The 24,657-nt window shown below is 43.9% G+C and overlaps 2 protein-coding genes across 3 annotated transcripts; one reads left to right on the forward strand and one right to left on the reverse strand.

The window, feature by feature from the left end:
* Window positions 1–509: 509 nt before the first annotated feature.
* tnrc6ba (trinucleotide repeat containing adaptor 6Ba) lies at window positions 510–20,710 on the reverse strand. 2 transcript variants are annotated; one of them, XM_023274847.3, is made up of 22 exons: window positions 20,402–20,710; window positions 18,210–18,299; window positions 17,907–17,928; window positions 16,422–16,859; window positions 13,303–16,248; window positions 12,426–12,587; window positions 11,991–12,187; window positions 11,593–11,667; window positions 11,237–11,449; window positions 10,906–11,025; window positions 10,584–10,709; window positions 9,103–9,273; window positions 8,334–8,450; window positions 8,038–8,242; window positions 7,680–7,847; window positions 7,348–7,494; window positions 6,925–7,068; window positions 6,499–6,591; window positions 4,635–4,838; window positions 4,244–4,311; window positions 3,843–3,982; window positions 510–2,919 (listed from the first exon to the last, which is right to left on the reverse strand). In XM_023274847.3, the coding sequence occupies exons 2-22, from the start codon at window positions 18,264–18,266 to the stop codon at window positions 2,352–2,354; spliced, it is 6,381 nt and encodes a 2,126-aa protein (XP_023130615.1). In that variant the 5' UTR covers window positions 18,267–18,299; window positions 20,402–20,710; the 3' UTR covers window positions 510–2,351. The 2 variants fall into 2 exon arrangements, with proteins under 2 accessions (XP_023130615.1, XP_023130616.1); XM_023274848.3 differs by lacking the exon at window positions 10,906–11,025 and having other exon boundaries at window positions 20,402–20,709.
* si:ch211-141o9.10 (probable endonuclease 4) lies at window positions 19,950–24,657 on the forward strand. Its single transcript, XM_023292750.3, has 8 exons — window positions 19,950–20,105; window positions 20,976–21,130; window positions 21,215–21,424; window positions 21,680–21,862; window positions 22,605–22,736; window positions 23,770–23,874; window positions 24,005–24,134; window positions 24,357–24,657. Exons 2-8 carry the CDS (start codon window positions 20,977–20,979, stop codon window positions 24,412–24,414), a joined length of 972 nt encoding a protein of 323 aa, XP_023148518.1. The 5' UTR covers window positions 19,950–20,105; window position 20,976; the 3' UTR covers window positions 24,415–24,657.

Genomic DNA, 24,657 nt, shown 5'->3' on the forward strand with positions numbered 1-24,657 from the left:
GCAAAAAAGGGAATTTTGTATCGCCACTAACAACAGCTTAAAATATGTGCTTGTTCTACTTCTGTTTACTTTTTCCGGGGACCAGTCTGCCATCCTGAATTTGCTGTTGCCCAAGGTTTTAAATCACAGAGAAACCTTTAACGTCAGAGTCTTGTTTTTGCTTTATAATTACTTTGTAAATTGAAAACTACAGTAACAAGCAGAGCCAAACAAACAAACCAAAATTTAAACCAAGATAGTGGTCTATGAAGACAAGTCAGCAACCACTTCGCATAAACCTTTCTCCCAGGACAGGGTAGGTTTTGAATATATTTGGTGTGCAAATTATACACTACAGACCTTTGGACTTCTCAATCCCAGGACACAGGGAAAATACAATTTCATGACAAGATGAGCAATGAACCTTAAAAAGCAAAAGAAAATGTGCTATGACACCCTCTAGGTCAACTAAACCATGCAGAGATACAGATTAATAGTAATTAAAAGAAAAATTTAAAAAAACACCATGCTTCAATTCAACCTTTATTATCTTGTTCTTTCCTGCTTTAAATTAATTTCCTCTCCTTTTTTTGTAACATCTGAAATAAATGAAAACATCCTGAACAGGAGTGATAATAAAGACTGACTTAATTTAAACTGATACATAATAACAAAAGGAAACACAGTAAAACATAACAGGTAATGTCTTTAACGTGTCTGTAAAACACTGTTCCAGCTCAGCTTGGTGTGGTAGGGTGTGGCATTTTAACCGAAATGCCTTCAGTTGGTTGCTTCGTTTTTAAAAACAAAATATCATTCTCTTATTGCATTTGACAGAAAAAAAAAAACACAAACAGGAACAAAATGCTGCTAAAAAAACACAACTTAAGAGACATATGTAATAGTGCCAATGTTTTTGAACTTTTTAGCTATCACAATATCCAGTCGAGCGTGCAAACGTGTGTATACATCCGCACATTCTTTCTCTCGAATGCAAGCCATCAGATTAACGTCGATTCACTGTTCAGAGCAAGCATACAGACACGCGCACACACAAATGCAGACACACACAAACAGTTCTCATGAATCTCTCATGGACAAGAAAAGAAAAATAAAACATTCAACATAGTAGCAAATAACACAGACACTCCCGATATCTTCATCACATCCTCCTCCATTCGGTCCTAACTGTCAACACTCCTTTCATGCACACATAGGCAGGCAGGAGGGCACCTTGTACAGCGAGTAAATAAGTCATCATAGTCATCATTACATCATGACAATAGATAATAACCAACTTGATTTCTCGAGTAAGAAAAAAAATACAATAGCGAGGTCAGTGTTTGAAGGGCAAAAAAAAGGACATCTCTGGATTTCCACGTAGTTTCACACGTTCTGTTTGAAAACAAAAAGAATGATAAATGACCGACGTACATCGACAGGGAGATACAGTTTTGCTTGTCCAATGTAAGAGCAGTGTGGAGCTGATGAGAAAGTGTGATGCTGTCGACATGGAGGGTGGACGGCTGCCGGGTGTTAGCCGAAGCCACTGCTGTTGGAACGTTTGATCGTCCTGTGGAGTTGTGTTGTAGCTCGGTTTCAGAAATGGAGGGATTTGTGGAGGATGTCGACAACAAACCCAGAGGCATATAGTGCAAGTTTGGCTAATGTTGTTTTTGTTTTGTTTGTTTTTCACCCTGGGTCCCATAGTGATGGCATGTTTCCACCAAGGCAGATGTGTCAGTACCTACTAAAAAGACTCCTTTTCCGCAACGTTGTTGATCATCCATTTGACTCAGTAGTGTGGCGCTGTCCCCAGATTTTCTACAAACTCCTTCAATCCAGATCCTCTTTACAAGCTTCCAAAAAGAACTCAGAAGTACACCAGCCAGGTCTACGAGGGCTCAGTCTGCAAGTTTGAATTTTGATATTCGACCATTAAATAGTAATACAAAAGGAAAAAAAAAAGAAGTGGCACGCTAAAAACAGCAATAGCTAAACTTGTTGACATGTATGACTCCAGCTGAGCCTGTCTACAGTGCATGCCTGAGTGATTGGGTCTCTGAATGCAGATGGTTGGATTTGGAGTAAAAAGACAAAGAGCTATCCAGTTAAGTCCTAAAGAGTTTAATGGATTTCACCTTTTTCCCCCTGGTTCAAGTTTTACTGTTGTCTTCATTTAAAGTTAAGCGGTTTCATGTGAATGTGTGACAATAATGTGTGCATGTAGCTTGTGTTGACTGCTGAGTGTCTCTGTGTTAGGTGACCAGTGTAGCTTTATTTCACGTCATCGCTACGTGTAAATAAAAGCAGTGTGTGACGTATGTGTTACAACAGAGGTGTAAAAATGTGTGCGTCTGTCAGTCTGCCCCTCAGATGGAGTCGGCCCCCCCGCCCAGCAGGTCCCCCGGCAGCAGTGAGGCGGGGCTGCCCATCTGGTGACGATCCTCGAGTGGTGGAGAACCCCAGAGGCTACTGCTAGGGTACCCCGCCCCGCTCATGCCGCCCATTCCCCCCCACAGACCCTGCCTTCCGGCCTCCGCGCCTCCGACCCCGCCCACTCCGGCTCCGTTGCTGCCCCACTGGGTGAAGACGCCCAGTCCGGGGCCTTGGGTGGCAGTCTGGTCCGATGAGCTGCCTGTGCTGTCCAGACTTTGCCACCCGGAGCTGGAAGACCCGGCTCCTGCGCTTCCTGCTCCTCCGGCTGTGGAGACTCCTTCTACTCCGCCTCCCGCACTGCTGCCTCCTGCTCCGCCTCTCTCACAGCTCCCTCCGTTACCGTTAGCCCCAACTGCAGAGGTTGCGGAGGGCCCGGAGCCTGTGGAGCTGGCTGTACTTCCTGCGCTCCCTGCTCCTCCTGCCTGGGAATGTGCAATGTAGCGAGCCACATCCTCTTCACTCATAAACTCTGCCAAGATGGTGGTATTTCCGAGAACACACCTGGTATAAACAAAAACTCTGTTAGCCACTCTTAAATGACTTATGGGATTCAAAACTTTAGCTTGAGGTTTAATTTTCTTTCTCTATGCAAAACACAATTAACATTCAGTGACAACCTGTAATGGATCGACATTAACAACTATTTAACATTTAATTTTATATTGTTAAAACATGTAAAGTGACGAAAAAAAATTTGTTGTACAGTTTTCAGTCTATTTCAAGAGATACTGGTTGTTAAGACACAGCAAGAAGAAAATTGGCACCAGACTTGAAGTGACTGGTTGCCAGTAACATAATGTGTCGTACCTCATTAAAACACATCGTAGTGTTGTAGTGTGACTACAATACCTTCAACAGGTCAGATCACTTTAAAGAAATAGTTTGAAATTTGGGGAAATATGTTTATTTGTTTCCTTTCTAAAAATTAGACGAGAGGATAAACTGTAACAATGAAACTACACCAGCCGATTGACAGCTTGGCATAAGGCTGGAAGAAGGGGATAATACATAAACTGAGCTTTGTTCAAAGACAGAAAACTCTGCAAAAAAATCCAACCAACTGCATCTCTCAAGTTCAAAACTTCGGTGTTAAAAATGTCACTTTATGGGTTAACATGAGGTTTTGAGCCAGACAATTCCTTTCTGGCGGCTGTAACTCCGAGAGGGACTGATTTCCTGCATCTGGTTGAGGTCAGGAAAGAGTCTAATACTTAACCCCATAAAATGGACAATTGTCAAACAAAGAGGATGTGTTAGTAAGCTTCAGATTTGCTGGTAGACAGATTCTGCTATGTTTATAGAGAGCCAGGCAAGCAGTTTACCCCCAATTCAGCTCTTTATGCTGAGCATCTATGTAATGCATCACATATACAGACAACAGCTACATTCGACAGATGCGATCAAAACAACAGCCTGGGTCTTACATGTGGAGTGCACTCTGGGCCTTGGCTGCCTCCTGTTTGGAGCCGTAGCGAATCAGAGCAGTGCCCTGGGTCAGGCCAAGGTGAAAGGTCAGCAAGGGACCATGCTGCATGCAGATGGTTCTCAGAGTGGAGCCATCAATCTGCAGGAGTATACAAAATGGATGACGATTAACTTACATAGAAGAATGATGGGCTAACACATGAAACTCAGACCACTGCTTTCAAATAGTAGTTTTTTCCAAGCATAAAGTGAGATTAAATAATCCAACATGGTAGTATAAAAATAGTAACAAATGCTAGATTTTTACAAAACAACCAGCTTTTTAAAAATTAGATATATTTACTGTAATCTTCTATAGAAAATTTGCAGTAGTTGTTTTGTAAGATGTGTCTGTGTGTACCTGTGGTGTGAGGTTGCTGAGCACCAACCAGCAGCTTTCCCGAGAGCTGCCATCACTCCAGGTCGAGCCTGCACAGAGAAAGCAAACAGAGAAAAAGAACCTGAGTGAGAGTTTTCCACATTCCCTGTAAACACAATCCCGCTCTGTTTTTCCCCTCGGCTTCTCAAAAATTATAAATGATGAAAAACTTCACCTGCTGGTTTAACAGAGGCTTGGTTTTTTTTCCCCAAATCAAATATAGATGGACTCGTATCTCAGCAATCCTAGCCAGTTGTTCTATCTCCCGTGTTCTTTTAAACCAGCTAAATATTTCAACAAGTACTGCGCTTGAAAGAGCAAAACAGAATAACTTTGGAACCAAACCAACATGAAAAATTTGCTAGAACATTACCAGTGGTGCTTGAGCCACTGCCCCAGCCCCTGCCAGCCAGTCGAGGGGCTCCTCCAGACCAAGGGGAAGGCGATGGCTGCTTTTGACTGGCGAGGCCTGGAGGTAGGCGGGATAACTGGGTCTGGCTGCTGCCACGGCTGGCTTTCCAAGACTTGTGTCCTATGGGCTCCGGGGGCCAGCTGGCCTTGTAGTAAGTGTACTTTGCTGTGAGGAGACAGAAAGGATAAAGAAAAGACAGAAATGTTAAAATAAATGTTGACCATTTGCTTAATTTAATTATCATCTTATGAAATTGCAATCTTACTTGCCAGGAGCAATGTATACTCTGCATTTTCCTCTTGTTTACCATGTATTACAAAAGACATGCACTATTCCAGCAAATTACAATCTCCAGCCTTATTTTAGTGGTTATGCATACTGTGTAGCTTTAAGGGCAAACTTGCCACGGGTCTGCAAAATCTAAATAATTACAAACTGTATTGTATTGTTTCACGTGAGGGATTTGTAGGTTAATTATTATGACAATAACTGACAATTTGAGCAAGCGAAGACAAGTCAAATTTTGAATGCAAATTCTATCACTGAGTCACATGCTACACATCCAAATGGCCCTCATTAATAGTCAAACATTTCATTGCTTAAAAATCAAAATGAAGACATCGAGACTGAAATGATATATAAATATGCCTCCGCCAATCAGCCAGGTTGCAGTTTACATCTATGCCCTTCTAGGTTCATATAATATATGTAGTGTAGAATTTGAAGGAGCATAACGAAAGATATTAAAGTGTATTTATGTCTGGCTAATGAAACGGATTTTGACAGAACACAAATTTATAGCCTGACAACAGAAAACACTTCAATTATGAATGTCGTAAAAAAGCTACAAATTTTAAAACATGAATGCTTTATACACATTCAGGGCCAGTTTACACGACAAAGCTTTTAGGATAAAATGCAAAGGTTTTGTTGGGTTGCAGTCTCCTGTTTACACAAAAACGGCATTGTAGACGACCTATAGACGGCCTCCAGAGTGGAATTTTTCTCGAATACAACACTCGTCACCGTGTGAACGAGTGGCCAGAGTTTACAGTGAGAACGCTGACGTCACGCTCCGCTTTGTGCATGCGCGGAGCACTTTTATTCTAGCTACCACGCGCGAACCAGACGACAACAGTGTACTTCTTCTGGTCTGTACAGGAACAGGTAGTGGTGCCTCTACAAAGTTACATCGCTAACTACCAGCCTGGCATGCATACTACAGCGTTTTCAGTTCTTCCATTGTTCCAATGTAAACAAAGATTTTTTTCACTCCATTGTCATGTAAACCCAACAAGGCAACGGAAATACTCGTGTGTTTTTGGGTGAAACGTCGTGTAAACAGGTCCATAACCGCACAGAAGATCTATACTGTCACTAGTTTCAAAGTATGTACCCAAAACTAGTGTAACAATTCAGTATCTGACCACATTTAATATATGATCACAATCTACTGCCTCTCCCGTTTGTTCCTGAGCTACAGTGTTGAATAATGGTAAGAAAAGTGTTTTTATAGGAACATAATGACGACACAGTGAAGCTGATCTTTGACAAATTTAGTCATAAATAGCAGATAAATTCTTTTGGTTTTGTGAGGTCACAGTATCCATTGGGCACTAAAATCTAATCAGTTCATCAGTGAGTCCAAGTTGACTTAATTACGTTCCTAAAATATTGCATTCGTGAGAATGGGACAGACAGGCAACCCCAAAATCATACTGGCTCTGGCCAAAGCTGTCTTTAGCGTGGAGGCATAAATATAGAAATCGAAGCAAAGCAACATACCAGCCCCAAAAGAAGGCAATGTATATTTGTGTTTGGTTACCTGAGTTGTGTGCGTTGTTGAGGGGACTGTCTGAGGCACTGTAGGGCCAGGCACCAGGTGAAGGCAGCAAGGTGTTGAGGGGAGGGGTGGAATCTGCAAAATAAAATTTAAAAAAAGACACTGAGCGCCAATCAATGACTGACTAAAAACAAACAACAAACGCAATCCATATTTTGTTTATTGGCTAACATACCTCTTGTGTAGCAACTCAAACTGACACAACAGCTGACGTTACACCTTTTAATGTCAAATTCTTTAATTCGTATGTGATGGGAACACAAGCAGACTTAGGAAAACAAAAATATAAACCAAAAGAAGCTTAAGTGGCATGGAAAGAAATGGTGCATGAAAACAAACTATAAAATAACTAGGCCTACTAACCAACTGATTGCAGTATTACAGCAATGTCATGACCCACATGCTTACCAGTATTGTCTTGTAACAACTGGTGCTCTGTATCATTGAGACCAGGGGACACTGTGTTCCCCATCATGCTCCCTGGGGTCATGTAAGGGTCAGACTCAGGATCAACACGGTCAATTCCCTTCCACGGCACACCAGGCTGGAACTCTGCCAAAAAACACACACATGAGGTCTGTTAAAGTCAGTTCTTAAACATAAGAGTGCATCAGAGGACACATGGGACGACAACAGACGCATTGAAACTCAATGAACACTTAAATATAAGAAATGCCACAGATAATAAATGCAAGTTTCATTCGAAGACAGAACATATTCCTGTATTGTTTATCAACTAAATAAGAAACTAAAATATTTTTTTCTTCTTCTTTTAAACTCTCCATTATCATCTAGCTCAGATTATCATTTTAACTACAAATTGTCACTAACCAGGGGGCCAGCTCGGCGTGTTGGTAGGCTTGGCACCCATCTTGTTGCCTGGGGTGCGATGCCAGTTGTCACCAAGCCCATCTCCAACCATCATGTCGTACTGGGAGTAGGGCGAGCCTCCTGGCATCTTTATGGGGGTGACAGGACCTGGGAGGTAGCCAGAGTGTGATGGTAATGTAAGCTATTTTACTGAATACCAGATGGGTTCACCAATCACCTTAATATGTGACTTCACATCTAATCCCATCAACGTTATCTGCCTTAACACCTTCACATCCCAGGTCTCATCAAACAGAATTGTTACATAAATAAAATTTCAAAAAACATGTCACCATTTTTGTGGAACGGATTCTCTGGTGAGGAAGTATCTGGAGAACAGTGTCCTTCCATCATCCATTTAAAACGGGACTGCTGACTCCCTAGGTCCTTCATGGGTCCAGGCCCCCCCACCACAGAGCCACCCAGGTCCAGACCAGGTAGGTTCACCCCAGAACCAAACCCTGCTCAGAGAAACGGACACACAGAACAATTCATCTTGTAAAATAAAACCTCCTGTGCAGTTAAACAAATAAAACAGCAGCGTACCCTATATTTATTTCAAAGTGAAAAATATGTGAACATGCTAAACTGATTGCATCATGCACATCACACTGGCATAAGTGAGTCAACAGTGTATAAACAACCACTCACCGGAATATGGTCCAAGATTTTTCTGGTGCAGGTCAACCACAGATCCTGCCAGGCCTGGGTGGGGCAGTGGATCAGCCCCAGGCAGTTTGGGTCCCCCTCCGCCACCTCCACCATGGTGGGAGGGGGAGAGTTTGGAGCTGCCGCCTAGACCCCCGGCCTGCTGTTGCTGCCTCTGCTGTTGGAGCACCGCCATTATCCTGGCCAGCTGAGGTGACATAACAAAAAACAAGCGTTATCAGCTAGAAGGTGAGAGCTAAGAAATAAATAAGGCGTCAGTTTGGTGTGTGTGTGTGTACCTGTTGAGGGTCAGCCTGCTGCCGCACGTTTGGTGTGAACTTCCTCTGGTTTTGCAGTAGCTGCTGTTGCTGTTGCTGTGGCTGCTGCTGCTGCTGCTGGAGGAGGAGCTGGCAAGCCTGAACGAACACAGGCAGAACAGTAACGATTCAAAAGGAGTGAGACAGCCAAGAAAAAAAACTAACAAAAAAAAAAAAAACTACGCACTACGTTTTTCAGACCTTGCACAACGTTTTTCAGGGCTTGCACAGACAAACCCAGAGTGAATATTTTAGCTCCTTTGGAATGTAATTATCATCATCTAAATATTTAGTGAGGTAGAGCTTGAAAAAAAAACATTTCACATTCAGTGTTACATAATCAATGTTAGGGAGTTTTGTGCAACAATTTTGCATGTATCCCTGCCACTGCAATAGTATCTCAAGGATATTTCACTGCGTCTGGGTTTCCATTTTTACAATTTGATCTGCTTTCAATGATTTTCTGCGTGTTCGGCTGAATCTTTGCCAACTTTGTCACTACACAAGAATATTAGTTAACAATTATGAGAAAATGAGATTCTTTAAATCTGTTTTTACAGTGTCTAGACAGACTTTTATATGTAGACCCACACAAACCTTTGTATAAAAAGGCACACATTTATTTTTCATTATTTCAAAACCTACTAAGATGTGCAAATGAACAAATGACAGTGTATGGCCTTCTCTGTTCAGCAGACCTGTGTTGGAACCCTGCAGTAGATTTCAGAGATGTTTTAGTGCTGCAACTCACCAGCTGAAACTGGATGTGAGGTGGGTAGATGCTGCTGAGCATGGCAATATGCTGGGGGGACAGCTGCGGAGGGAACACACCTCCCCCGACTCCTGCCACTCCTCCCACGCCACCAACACCCCCCACGCTCCCGCTGGGAGGGGGCATCTGCTTCAGCACAGAGCCTGGCACCTGGAGACAGACACAACGGCAGGCAGGCACACCTGTTACCACAGAAACGCTTCACTGCTGTAACCATTAGCAACTACATTAGTTTTAGCTTCTTCCCGATTAACATTGATTCTCTTACATGTTCTCATTAGCCGGTGTTAACAAGTGACTCGACACAAGTGTAAGAATGAAAATAATTGAATTCCCGGATAAGACATGCATTTCACTTCGTAATCTTTAGATGAAGAGGAGAAACATGGTCAATGTCCTGGAGAACGATTAAACATTCTAGGGACTGCACTAGCGACTAATAGGCTCCACGTACACAGCCAGCAGACTGCGCTGCATAAGCTCATAAGAATCAAGCAATCCCACATTATGTCAGAAAGTTAAAAGCACACTCCGTGAAGTACAAATACAGCCCAGTGGACATCATGGATGTACTGTGTCAATTAGTGCTGCACAATAAATGTACTGGAAATGTCAGCCAAGTCTGTGCACAACATGACACCACTGTCTATATTCCGCTAAAGACATAAAGATGCATCACTCTGTAACATCGCTACACAATCAGTGTTGCTGTAGTTCCAACAATCTGATGTCTTTCCTAATAAAAATAATAGCTCACAAGTCAGAAATCTCCCAGTGATAATTTTACTTAGGTCAGATCAATAAATTAAGTGTATCGACTTTTAGTTGGTAGTAAGCCAGTGGGGCTGTTATTTCAGTGTGTAAATATGATATCTTCCACCACTATGAATGCAGTGTATTTATTTTTACAATGCAAACTGAAAACTTGGCTCAAACATTTTGTAGATAAATTAAAGGATGAGGTGTGTAGTTTTTGTATTGATCCCAGTTTAAGTTTCTATTTTTGAGTTGAGAATAAGTATTTCAATTTTCAGTTACTTCCATATTTTCCTTGATGATCAAACTCTTAAGACCACAGCTTTATTATATCACAATCCCAACAACAGTACTTTCCACAATAATTACAACACAATATTTTTTACCAAATTGGGTTTCCTTAGTGTTGATCCCTAGTTGGAGGCATTTTGAAAGTAAAAGTCACTCAATTTTGTTTTATTAAAGGTTTTCACCTTAAAGTCCCGCTAATACATGGAACTCTTGGTTTCCTTTGCGTGTTAAAGTATTTTAGAGGAAGGCAACAGTGGCTGATGATAACAAGAAAGACTGCCACAGAAATTTCCTTTTGTGTTTATACCTCATAACATGACAGTCATTGCTAACTACTTGTGTAAATGCTAAATGTGAAACATATCAGCTCCAAAGAATACAGATCAACAGAGTAAAAGCAAAAGTTTCAGTACCTGAGGTGACAGGAACTGATGAGGCACTTGCGCTCGTATCCCTGGGGACTGGTTTATGGGTGGGATACTTGGCTGATGTCTTGATTGGGCCATTCCTCCACTACTGCCAAAGATACTGTGACCACCCTGTGATCAAAGATGAGAAACTACATGTTAGCAGACCCGTGACAGTGGAGACCCATACAGGAAAAACATAGCTGATTAAGCAGAACATGACATCAAACTGGATGAAAGAAAACTGGGTCTGTTTGTGATTATCCAAGAACTACAAGAATCTAATGCAAAGACAGTAGGACAGAAACAAGAGGAGTGAGTATCTTACTTGTCTAAAGGGGATAGAGTGGTTGAAGAGGGAATGGGGCTTGTAGACAGTGGGTGGTGAGTACAGAGAGCTAGGACCCTCCTCCCCAAGGCACCCATCCTGATTGATCAAAGGCAAGGTCTGTCACAGTGACAGCCAAGGGAAGACCAATTTGAGAGGTGGTGAAAGGTGTAGGGGAAGATTGAGAAGAGGAGAAATGGGGCAGACAAAGGAGGTGAGAAGAAAAGGTAGAATCACAAGAGGAAAGAAATAGTGATAAAGGATAAAACGTTATCTAGACACAGGAAAGACATAAAGGACAAAGACTAATGAGATGGTAGTGAGGCATCACCTTGTCATAGTAAGACCCAGCATCCCCAAGTGCTGCTTCTTTGGAGCCAGGAGGACGATAGGCCATCCCTCCTCCTCCTCCTCCTCCTCTTCCTCCCTTCCTCATATCTCCATTATAATCATTCATTCCAATGCCTCTTTTCTCTGCCTCCATCTTCTTGTCCTGGACAGAACCAGGAGCCAGGTCGATGTTAGGGCTACTGGGATCATCATTCTGTGCAGAAGAAATGGCCACCATGAACATTAACAGCACTACCATTGGTGAGTTAAGCTCAGAGAAAAGGAAACCAGAATTGTTCAAAATTTCATGCTTTGCCCTGCTACCGCCAAACTTAAGCTAGATATTTGCAGTCTTACCAGCAGCCCCATGTTAGAGAACTGTCTGTTGATGGGGCTCATCCAGGAGTCTCCCCCACCAGCCTTCAGCGGACCCTAATAGACAAATACAAAGGGAGAAGGAGCAATGATTTCACAAACTGTACAAGTGCTATCACTGAGAATTACAGCTCAGACATTTATTTCTAGTATCCCAGGAGGACACAAATTCATAGCACCATTTGAGTATTTCAAGAATTTGTTACTTCAGCTTAGCTATTTTCCATTTTTACAGTTGATGAGATTAAATGGTGGCTAAGTAGTGTAGGGAAAACATAAGGGTTAAAGGACCCAAATATCAGACCTTAGTGCTCAAGTAATTATTTAGTTTTTTGAATTTTTCCTTTTTGCAAGATTAGTTTTCCCCACCAGTAACTCACCTTGTTGCTGGACTTCTTTCCAGTGTGACTCTGCCCCCAGCCCCCATTGCTTCCCTGTCCCCAAGAAGAGCCGCTTCCCTGGGAGCCAGTGCTGTTCCACATGCCGCCTCCTTCCTCCTCATCCTCCCAGCTCGAGTGGCGCGAGGCTGCCACAGAGCTCTCTTTGTCCCCCCAGCCATCTTGCATAGACTTTGAACCTGCAGAAGACAGTGTCAGAGTTAACGGCCGTAGCCGATATGAAATTGACATTTATTTTATGTGTTTTAGTGAACTATTAGGCATACTAATGTCTCAAAAGCTATGCATCATAACTCAACCTGGCACAACAATTGAAAACCTAAAAATCAGATTGCATGAATATCCTATTGCATAACAGTTGTGATTTGATTTTCCACCCTTTTTCCAACTGCACACGCTTTCTATTGATTTACTAACCAGATTTGATGGAGTTTGAAGAAGGGTTTCCCCAGCATGTCTTCCCTGCAGCATCGTCAGGTTCTCCCCAGCCTGTAGGGGCATCACTAGGCTTTCCCCAAGCTGCTGTGCCATTATCTACTGTAGGACTAGCTGGAGAAGTGCCCCCCCAGCCTGATGGACCTGTAGACACACATGGACAGGATTATTCTCGTGTCCTTAATCATTGAGTTCTTGACTTGCTATGGCATTGCACACTGATCCAAAATCAAAACATCTTGCCTGCAAATATAGTAGCACCCAGATTATACTGACTCACATAGAGTATATTGTACATATACCCTGAGCTAAGCTTAGTTGGAGCACTCACTAAAGTTACAGCACTGTTACCGACTAATGTTACTGCAGTTCTAGAGGCGCAACTGCAGAGATAACAAGCAGGTGGCTGGCTGAACGACTCCTCTCATGACTCAGTTGTAGCTTTGTTGCACAAAACCTCAACACTAACCTCGAACAGCTGCATCAACTTTCCATAGAGATTGCAGTTTCAGTAGTGCATTTCTGACTTGTTCATTTTTCTTTGACTTTTACAGTCAATAAGTGGCATTTGTTGGCATGCTATTACATCTTTATCTGTCAAATGGCCAATTCAGAAACAAACTGTACTTCACACGTGACATTTTGAATAGAACGCTGCTACTACACATAGCTGTAAAGGAAAGCCTGGAGGTGTGAATGCATTTACTATAGTTTGTTCATGTAATTTCTGAATGTACTACTGCCAAAAATTCTCAATGAGCAATGGGATAAGTATAGTACAGAAAGGATTACAACAATAATTGTGCAAATCAAGAAACCAGAAAAACTTAAAAATCGCATTTAGTTTCTAATGTCTTACCCATAGCTGAAGCTTTCCCAGGTCCATGGCCAGTGTTGAAGTCTCGGTTACCTCCAGGCCCTGCAGCCTGCCTGCTAGGTTGCTGCTGTATTGGAGGTCCCTGCGGCGGTGGCGGCTGCTGCTGCTGCTGCTGTTGTTGCTGCTGCTGGGCCTGACCCTGGCCATGTGGCTGCTGGCCAGCAGGACCACTGTTCTTATCCCACAGGTTGACCGGCTTGTAGTTGTAATGGGTTGGGTCTCCCCATGCTGATGTTCCATCGTCTATCTCATTCTTCCTACTTATAGACTGCGGCGAGGGTTCCTCCCAGCCGCTTGGCTCAGATCCACTTCCACCTCCTCCAGAGACACCAGGGATGGGCCCCGTGGTCCAGCCTGAGCTTTGGTTCTGATTCTGGGCTTGAGAGATGAGTTTCCTCCCCCCGCCCCCTTGCATAGCCCCTTGGTCCAACGCTTGCTGCAGCTGTGGATGCTGATTGCGGGGCTGTGATTGTTGCTGTTGCAGTTGTGCCTGTGGGCTTGTGATGGAGCCCGACTGGCTGTTTGGCATCTGGTGCATTTTGTTTCCTCCACCCCAACTTTGATGGGGTTTGGACCCCAGTCCCCCAACAACACCAATACCCCCTCCTCCGCTCCCTCCTCCCCCTGTGCCCCCTGCTCCCCAGGTCCTCCGGGGAGCACTGTCGTCCCAGCTTCCCCAACCACCCACACCTGAATCCCCACCTGAGTGTCCTCCTCCATTTTTTCTCTCATCTCCCCATCCCCCTCCACCACTATTTGATTTGGACTCTTGCTCTCCCCAATCTTTACCTGCCCCAACCTTATGTTCTGATCCCCACCCACTTCCTCCTTCATTCCCACCCATTTCTTTCCAACCCCCTGTCCCTTTCTCCTCCTGACTTCCTCCCCAGCCTCCACTCACAGGGTCACCTTGTTGCCCAAGATCACCCCATCCTCCTCTTTTTTCTCCCCTGTTACTGCCTCTCCATTCCTCATTCCCCCAGCCCTTGGCCTCCTGGCCACCCCCATCCCCTAGCACTCCACCACCCCAACCTGTAGCCTTCCCCTGCTGGCTAGGCCCTGGTATTACCCCTGACCCCATACCAGGTACAGTTGTGGTCACTTGCCCAGATTGTGAGACGCCAAGATTCCTCATGTTGGGCCCTGTAGGTGGTGGGGCTCTCCCAGACAAAGAGGCCCCACTACTGCTACTGTTACTGCTGCTCTCCCAGCCCTCTCCAGAGGATCCAGTAGACGGAACCAAGGAAGGACTGACCCCTGGACCCATAGAATCAGTGGTTAGGGTCCTAGGTCCACTAGAATACTGAGTGGGACCACCATGAGAAGATGGGTGTTTCGATGTAGCTGATGAGGACCCACCTTTACTCTGTCCTGCACATTCCTCAACATCCCAGGCTGTGTTCTGTCTGATTTGTGTTTGGCCCCAGCCTGTGTTGGACAGGACCCGAGGGTCCAAATCAGACCTACTGAGCAGATTCTGTAAGGCAGCTTCAGCATTAGGTGCCGGCCGATGAGGACGACTGCTGTTAGGCACACTCCCACTTCTCGAATTTCCACCGCTGGATGAAGATCCTCCCCGTTCTCCCTGCCCTCCTATTCCACCACCCCATTCCCCTGTTTCACCTTCTTCTTTCTGATTGTCCCAGGCTCTGGTCGTAGAGGTGGCTGTTGAGGAAGAGGAGGAAGCAGCTGGAGGGTTGCCTGCTGTGCTGCCTCCACTACTGCTGCTGTTACTGCTGCAGGCTCCACCCATTCCCTCACCTCCAGGATTAGGTCCACCAATACCAGGAGGGCTTCCACCCCAATCACTACCAGAAACCCCTCTTTCCCCTCCTACTCCTGATAACCCCCACCCTCCCTGAGATACCCCGGCGGTTTGACTGCTGTTTCCCCCATTTCCAGCACTGCCCCAAGCATTAACCCCACTTGTGGAACTCGGATATCCCCAACCCGAGGTCCCATTATCTCCTTCTGCTGCTCTGAATCCCCCTGTGCCACCTCCTCCGCCCTCCCATCCATCAGTCCTTGAGGCACCCGTTTTTGAGTTAGCTGCAGGGTAAGAAGACTGGCCTCTCCATGAGGAGGCAAGGCTGTGGTCTCCCACATTAATCCCGCCTCCTCCACCATGGTCCATTCCTCCCCCAATCCCTTCCCCCCCTGCAATTTTTGGTCCCGCTGATTCACTGTCCCACTTTCCCCCTCCCATCTCTCTGTCTCTGGATTGCATTTGGTGAAGTTGGTGCTGATGGGCGCTTGATTGATTCACAGATAAAGATGGGTGACCCCCCAGCACCCCGACTGCCCCACCTCCCAGCCCCAGGGAAGCAGAGTTGTTGGCAGACCCTCCAGGGCCCTGGTGATGGAAAGAAGACAGACCTCCTTCCCCTGCAGCAGCGGGGCCATCCTGCTGCACCAGGGCAGGCCAGGCCGAAGGGTTGGCATTTGGACTGAAATTGGCACCTGTAATCCCACTGCTGCCATCAACGGGGCCACTGGCATCATGACTCCCTGGCACAGTGGGGGCTTTGGAAAGTAAGGAGGACTGTTGTAGCAGAGGCCCAGCTGCAGCTACTGCATTACCTCCTCCAAGATGACCCTGGGAGGCAGCCGTCCCCCACGCCATACTGTTGGACGACTGCATACATTCATTGGGCAAAGAGAACGAGGAAGTGGGTGAGGATTGGTTGCCAGAGGCACTGATGCTATTCACAGGCATTCCGTTGTTGCCGCTGCCCCCTCCATCACTGCCAGCGATACTAGGCCACTCCTCTAGGTCGTTGCCATCAACAATCACCTTCTCCCTGCCCTGAGAGGAGGCCTGGCTGCCTGAGCTTGCCCCCCACATGGAATTTGCATAATTAGAAGTAGTAGTAGAAGCAGCAACTGATGATGAGGTGAGGGCCAATGAGGAGGCAGTTGAGCCAGAATCTGCAAAAGCAAATGCCAAGAAAGTGAAACTCAAAGGATTTAATGATGAAGAAGTTAAATAATAATTATGGTTTGTCCAAGGACACTTCAGCACAACAGGAGAGCCTCGAGATTAAACTGCCCACCCTGTGATAAGTGGACAACTCTACAAATTAAGACTTACTCTCACATACCTGAGACAGCAGCCATGTTTGCATTGGGGCCATCCCCTCCTCCCCCTCCTCCCAGCAGCATGGAGGACAGTGGCGGCTGACCCCTCTTCAGTAGCACTTTATGGTCCTGCTGGCAGCGGAATCGTGGCGGCACTTCTCTCGGCATGTAGCGTGGTGGCTGCTGAGGCGCCTGAGTTCCGCCTCCGCTACTTGTACTGCCGGTTCCAGCAGCACTGGGGCCGCCAGCGGTGGAGGAAGAACTGGTGGTGGAGGTGGACTGTCCGTTGGCCACTGCCAGGCGCTTGGCATTGTTGCCGCCCTGTGACGGGGTGGCAGCACTGCCAGGGCCTGAGGTGGCTGGGGATGGGGAGGCAGAGGGGGTGGGTCCAGGGCTGGGGGAGGCAGAGCTGCTCTGAGTGGCAGGAGACTGGGCAGAAGCCGGCTTGGTCAAGTCTGGCACTACAGGAAGGGCAAGGCAGTGACAGAAAGGGAGGGGATGAAAACAGCATCAGTTGGCCAAGTTAAGAGAACAGCAATTATTTTCTGTTAATGGAATACATAATGCTAATGTTATGAAGAATTTCCTGATGCAGCAAGTTTGGATTATTGTGTGTTGCTCTTACATTGTTTCAAGAAACAACAACATATGCATTTCTGCAAAAGACAAATGCCAATTTTAAAAACAGCATCAAGTGTCACCCAGTATCATGGCAACTACTGTGTGACAGAAATTATGATGCCAGAGTGATTGTGATGCTCTATTGGACTTGCTCTGCTTGTCAATGACAGATGATGTAACCCTGCACAAGTTACCATCAAAGAACAGATCTGTAGCAGGTCCACTGAACTGGTAACAGTTGGTTTGAGATCATACTATCTGCCACGGGAGTTCACTGTGATCATCGTCATTGTTGTTCACATTCCTCCTATTGCACACACTGAGACTGGAGAGACCAGGTCAACCATCTCTTCCCACCCTCCTCCTCCAACCCAAACTTCTCTTCAACCCAAACTTCTACCTTCATCCTCTCAAGCTTGCCCCTCCCCTAACAGCTCTGGGACCTCCACCAGCTCAGTCCCACCCTACCTCACCCCTCCTTCTCTGCTCTCTGTTGTCTGTTGTCTATGCTAACATGCTGCTGTTAAATTTATTTCCTATTAAGGATCAATAAAGTATATATTCTATTCTATTTAATGACTAGACCGAGAGATATTCAGCATTTATACTGCTTGCCTAGTAACTTACTCAAACTCGAAATTAAATATTCTAAAAATCTGAGATATGTTTTGCTTTTATTTTTGAGCTGCAGACCATAATTACCTGAATTAAAATGGAATAATTCTTGAAACATTTTGCATTACATGTAATGAGGCAAGAATATAATACATTTTCACTTTCTTAAATGACTGATGAAAAACGTGAAACTTTTCTATTAACTATTTTAATTTTTTTGAGATGCATTTGTACATCTAAATATATACATTGATCATTTTGCTGCTGCTTACCTTTGTTTTTTTGCTCTGTAACCTAAAATAAACAGGAAACACATCAGTTACTATAGAATTCTTTAAAAGGAATACTGTATAATTTTAACTCATGTCCAAATAACTGCACAGACACAAAAAATTTGAAATATCACAAGTTAGGCATCTCTAGAGAATTAAGATGCAATAAGTTACATGTATTTACATCAAAGAATCATTCAACCCTGCATACTGTGCCACAACACAAAATGGCATTAAAATTTGAGTGTATTTCTGGAATATTAATGAAGAGACATAATCCACTGCCAAGATTAACACGCTCACCTTCTGAGAGGCTTCCCTTTTCCTTTTTTCTTCTTTTTTCCTTTTCTTGTCTTCCATGAACTACTGCTCCTGTCCTGATACTCCTCTTTTCTAAAGAAAAAATAAGGATATTACAAATTGCAATCACAGATCAACCATTTCAAAACCAGCAATTGCAATTGTATAATCCATGCCTTTTAACCGTAGAGAAAATCCTGTCTCGGTGAAAGGACTCACAATTAATAGTGACTGAAGCAAAAAATCAAGAGCAAACAACATCACAGTTGCTACATGACCATGAAAGAGTCCAATGGACAACTGGATGAATCAACCATCTGCTAGAGCTCCGACTGTCCCTGAACATATGGGTGACACAAACAGTAATCATCCATATCATAAGCACATAGAATGTAGTAAGTTGCTCACATTCAGAGATTCGGTCAATTTAGATGGTTTATATGAGGTCTGATTAGGCCAGCCAAGCCACCTTGTCTATAGACTGAATCTGCAGGTGGGTATGGAAATCACAGCAAATGAACAACTCGAGTTTGTGTGTGAGCAAATCTTCATGATTAGCATCTTTAACAGTTTTCAAGCACAAAACGCGCAACTTAAAAAAGCAATGAAAGCATGGTTAGCAAGATTCCCGGTGGAGGAGTACAGAGCAGGCTGAGAAGCACAAACCTAACTAGCATATTTTCAGACAAAGTCTTCAATAATGTCTCTGTTTTTAAACGTTAAGGACATTTATACTAATGGACAGTAAGGTATTGCAATGTTTCATACATATGCATGCATTCACTGTTCATGTAACACAGCATTACTGTACTAACAGAGATATGCTGTCATTTAACATTAACGTAACATAACAACGTAAGAGCTGAATATACAAAAAATAAAACATATTGTGATCATTTTTGATAGCTATTCCAATGATATGACTCACAATTTTAGTGGCAACAGACATTTATACCTTTCCTTTTTTCTACTACAACAAAAACAGATGAGATGTCTGCTGCAGTCTGTACTGAGCATATATCTTTGTCTCAAGAATTTGATTTATAGACTCGGTCATCCCTGTAGCACCACAGTGCTTCGTCTTTAATGGTACAGTGACATATTCTACCGGCATCAACAAGACAGCATTTGGCCATATTGCCATTTCGATATGTTGATTGGTGTTCAGTCCTACAGGACAGCGCAAGCAAAACCGCGTATTAAAACGCTTGTATATCAGACTATAGCAACAGCAAATATCCATAGGATGTCTGGGATCATAAACACACCTTGAACGATAAATCAGCAGTTTATTAACCGAGAAGTGAACAGATGGGTTATGTGTATAAATTTAGTGAAACTGCGAGGCTCTGGCTGTCTCGCCTTAGTTGGTTTCGTTTTTGCTCAGTGCTGCTCACAGTTCGAACAGGCAGGTTTTCCTAGATTCACGGAAAAAGAACCTGACATCCTTCCTGAGGCATTTCTGACCTCAGGCCTGGCGGATCAGAAAGCCATAAATGATCATGATGTTATTTCGATCTGTCATACCTGAGGTCAGCTCTAACCAGCAGTCCTGTAAATCAGTAATGTAGCTGAGCTTTAACAGCTTTATGCTTCAGTACCTGTGGTTCTGTAAACGTTATTCAAGGATTATCAGCATTTAGTCAACACCACAGCACAGGAACATCTGAGCACTATGCTAAAATGGAAAAGGTACAATAAACCGAGTACAAAAGTAAAGCGTCGACTACATTCATTCCTGCCACTACAGGTTTAGGCAAGTTCAACACCAGCTGCTAATAATATATTCGTCGATGCTAACATTAAGGAGTGGTTACAGCTCATACGTGCGTAAAGTGCGCGGACACCGAGCATCGCTCACATTAACAAGTTAGCGAGATCAATCAACTGCCAACCAGCGTAAGTTTGTTAACTGCTCTACTGTGTGCACAACGGTGCTGAACAGCAAAGACACTGAGGGCCAAACACCCAGCTCTGCGAACGCACAACCACAGATACCGCTACAGCGGCGCTAATGCTATCGGACGTTAGCCATCTAAGCTAAGTTAGCTAGTGACAGCAGCTACAAGTAGACAGGTTAATAGCTTAGTTAGCCGGCGCTGTGGCATTGTCTTTCATTAACACGTACAGTCTTTTCATATGCATTCAAATAATGACAACACTTAGAAATACTGCACACAATTCCAGCTACTCACCTCGGGAATCACATATGAAGATAAGCTAACGTGCTAGCTAGCTTAGCTAAAGTGCTTCAGTGCGATTTTTTTTTTAGCTTTTTGAGGCATTCGTCGAGGCTACAAGAACAGCGACGCCTGAGCGGATAGTCAAGTAACTGGCAGATGATGAAAACACGCGTAACAAGCTACTGGTTTGTAAGTAAGTACTAACGTTATAATAGTGTAAACCCTAATGTGCAGAAGAATTTAAATTTCAAAGCGCTGTGGAGTCAGTCGGTTGACGGGCGGCCATTTTGCTGCTCAGCATGAAGCGTCTCCAATGGGCAGCCTGTGGCAGCTGCGTGGAAGAGATCTGACTGGCTGCCTGCTGCCGGGAGGGATCAGAGACAAAAAGGCTATGGGAGGGATGCATTAAAGACACTTTTCAACCTTCATTAACTTTTGACGGTCAAACTCAGCACCACTACGCATACTTCTTAGGTTAACAACTCTCGCAAACGCTCCATTTAAAGTAGCCATTGAAGTAATACCTTAAAAAAACAGTCAAGCCTTTGCAGAGTATTCAAATCCACCTATAACTTCATCTTCATAGCATGGGTCCGAGAAAAAGGGAAGCAAGGAAGAGGAAAAATGAAGATTCTCTGGGAGAAAAGGAGGAGGACACTGATGAGAAGGGGGCTGAGGAGAGAAGAGACAGGAGGAAGAATTGTGGAAATAAATACATTGGTGCTCATGTTGGCATACAAGGTAGGGCCTAATGCCGCCTTCTGGTGACTCCTTCAGTTGTTTAATCACACTCACTCCCTCACAGTTCACGTCTCTTGTCTCCAGGTGGGATATGGAAAGCAGTGGAGTCCTGTACAGAGATGGGTGGCAGCAGCTTCGCCCTCTTCCTGGGCTCCCAGCGGTCATGGAAGAGGCCTGCGTTGGACCAGACAGCTGCAGAAAGGTTTCGGGAGCAGTGTTCCCTGCAAGGGTTTGACCCGGCTCACATCCTGCCTCATGGGTCCTACCTGATGAACTGTGGATCTCCCAAAGAGGGTTTGTCAGACACTGATGGATGTCTTACGCACACTCTGTCCTTGGATTTCCTCTATTTCTCTCTCACGCTTAGTTACCAGCCTTTCTCTTGTACTCGCTGTTACTGTGTAGCTTCTCAGACATTCACATCATAGTAACCCTTCAGTAGTGGTTCTTGAAGATGTTTCAACTCTCATCCAAAAGGCTGCTTCAGCTGTGAACTGTACCAGCATCATCGTCTGTCTTGGTCTGACTTTTCTCTCCCGTTGCTCCTAGATGTGTTTGAGAAGAGCCAGGCCCTGCTAGTGGATGAGCTCAGCCGCTGCAGCCTGCTGGGCCTCAACCTCTACAACTTCCACCCCGGCTCCTCCCTGGGCACCATCACCACTGAGCAATGTGTGGAGAAGATAGCAGGAGCCATTAACCACGCTCACCAGCAAACCCCTGCTGTGGTCACAGGTACAGTCCTCACAGCATTTAATGCTATATTTGTTGAGCAGTGAGCCAAGATTGTGTTATCAAATTTTAAATTCATACATTTTACAAGAGACCGTGTAAAGTTATATTCAATCAACATGCAAAAAGTTAAGAAGTATACCCAAGTTAGCCAAAAGGCTAGTTTTTATCAGTACTTCTGCAATCACAAGGTAGCCCTGCCCTTACATCCTTATATATATATGTATATATATATATATTATTAGTGGTGGACATGATTAAAAAAATTAATCTAATTAATTACAGGCTTTGTAATTATAGTGATTATATTCAACACTGTATGACTTTTTTGTAAACTAAAGCAATTTCACTGTCTTCTAAAGTGGTCTATTATGGGATGGCTACACCGTTTGGCTATATTGGCTATATGTATTTGCTGGCATATCAGCAAGCCATTTGACCTCAAGTTCACTTGAGTCTTAATACAAAACTTTCAATTTGGAGAACAGACTGCAGGCTTTAAACCAGTGTTGCTCAGGATTCATGGCACTGACCATAGTTCTGTTGACTCAAATATTCAAAGTGCTGCTGGTGTAACAAGAATAAACTGCAGTGAAACAACACCGCAACAACAGCAAAAACTGCTTTGGAGGATGTAACAGCAGCAGCCAGATTAATCTTGTATTTGTACAAGTAGACAGAAATCTTACAGTTGAATAGGTGTGTAAAATTGCATCTTTTTTCTCTTTGCTCTCCATGTGGTCAGTGCTGGAGAACATGAGTGGTCAAGGCAGCACAGTGGGAGGAAAGTTTGTTGAGCTGAAGAGCATCATAGACAAAGTGAGAGACCAGACCAGAGTAGGCGTGTGTCTGGATACCTGTCATGCCTTCGCTGCAGGTGAGTGAAACCTGATAGTAGTATATGATGTTTACTAGGGATGAACGATTTTTGGAAAACATCAAAGTATGATGTATATTATGATTTATTTTCTAATATAATTTACAATCTACTTTTCACATTGCACCTTGTACTTTTTTATTTTACTGTATTTTTTTCTATTTTACTGTGCTTTGTACTCTCATAGCATTGTATTTACTGTAAATACTACAAACTTGCACCTTATTGCTGTTTCTTCAACCAGCAGAAATTGCATGACAATTGCATGCTCTATCGTGCATTGTTTCCTATCCATCTCCCCAAGCGGATAAATAAAGTATCTATCTATCTAGCTAGCTAGCTTCGGTTCAATATTTACCTTGTAACAGGTTTAAAATGTGATGAAGCATGACCACGTGATACCATCAAATGCGTGACTGTCACACAAGAAAGATGGCATGAATTTGCAAAACCATTAACACAATAATTTCAACTCTTGGTCAGAAGCGCAGCATAACGTAAATCCTGGGTTGGAGTTATATGACAATCGGCGTATGTCCTTCTGTCGTTTGTTCTGTCTGTTAGCAACATTACTCTAAAACAGACCAACGGATTGGATGAAATTTTCATGAAAGGTCAGAAATGACACAAGGACCACCTGATTAGATTTTGGCAGTGATGCGGCTTATAGTCTGGATCCACAGATTTGTTAAAGATTTCTGTGTCATTGTGAGATAGCGGCAAGTGAACACTACGTCAGCTGCCTGCTGACGATTACATGATTGTGATCCTACTATAAATCCACCGCTGTGGACTTATCTGTCGGAAATCATACAACAACTGGGCAGCCTTGGTGGAGTACTGCACTCTCTGAATGCTTTTCTTGTTTCAAACTGCTATTTTTGATTAGAAAACTCAGTCCTGGTGTTAACCTGAAATCTGCTTAATATCAGATCTAAAAGCACGGCTGCTGTTGATCTGGAGGAAACGTCTGTGATGCCTTAGAATATTCAAATATCCATAAGGGCTGTGAGTGTTTCTTTTCACGCTGAAGGCTATAACTTGGCTGTGGAGGGAGGAGTGAAGGCCATGTTCGATGAGTTTGATCAGGAAGTGGGACTCCATTATCTCAAAGCCGTTCATCTCAACGACTCCAAAGGTACAGCCAGGACTCATACAGAAAAATATCACATACACAGATCTGCAAGATGACATATGTGAATTAAACTTCTCTGTGTCAGTTGGTGAAGTCTTGCTACATTTTCTGGTTCTTTGTGTGTGACTTGCAGGGAAACTGGGCTGTAACCTTGATCGGCATGAAGACATCGGTAAAGGTCACATTGGAATCTCTGCGTTCAGAGACATCGTCAATGAGCCCAGACTGGACAACATCCCTCTGATCCTGGAAACACCCGGACGGTGAGTCTGTGGAGGGTGAATGGGAAAACTGAAACAACAACATCTTCATGAATTCATAAAATGGCAATCAAATGGACAAGTGTATGTTCTGACTGAGTGATTTGTTGTCATGGTATTTAAATAAAAAAAAAAAAAGAAAAATGATGTGTGCAATCATGAGTCACTGGCTAATGCAGTCTTCATGTGAAGTTTTAATGTTTCTGTTGTGTCCTTTCTCCACAGACCAGGATTCGAATATGCTGAGCAGATTGAACTTCTTTACTCCCTGTGCAAGAAATAGCAACAGAAAAAGACCTACTGATGAATTAGCAAACCTGTAAAATGTCAGTTCACATGACTGAAGACAAGAGTTTGTCCAAAAGTAGCACAGTGAATGTATGACAGTGCATGTAGTTGGTTTGTTTATCAGTTACAATGTTAATAGTTTCAAGAGGAATTTTTTTTGTGTGTGTGTGTGTGTGTGGGGGGGGGGTTGTTTTGTTGTATTTGAATGAACAAAAGTTAATAAATGTTTTTGCTAGAA

Source organism: Amphiprion ocellaris, chromosome 18, assembly GCF_022539595.1.
Source record: "Amphiprion ocellaris isolate individual 3 ecotype Okinawa chromosome 18, ASM2253959v1, whole genome shotgun sequence".
Classification (NCBI taxonomy): Eukaryota; Metazoa; Chordata; class Actinopteri; family Pomacentridae; genus Amphiprion; species Amphiprion ocellaris.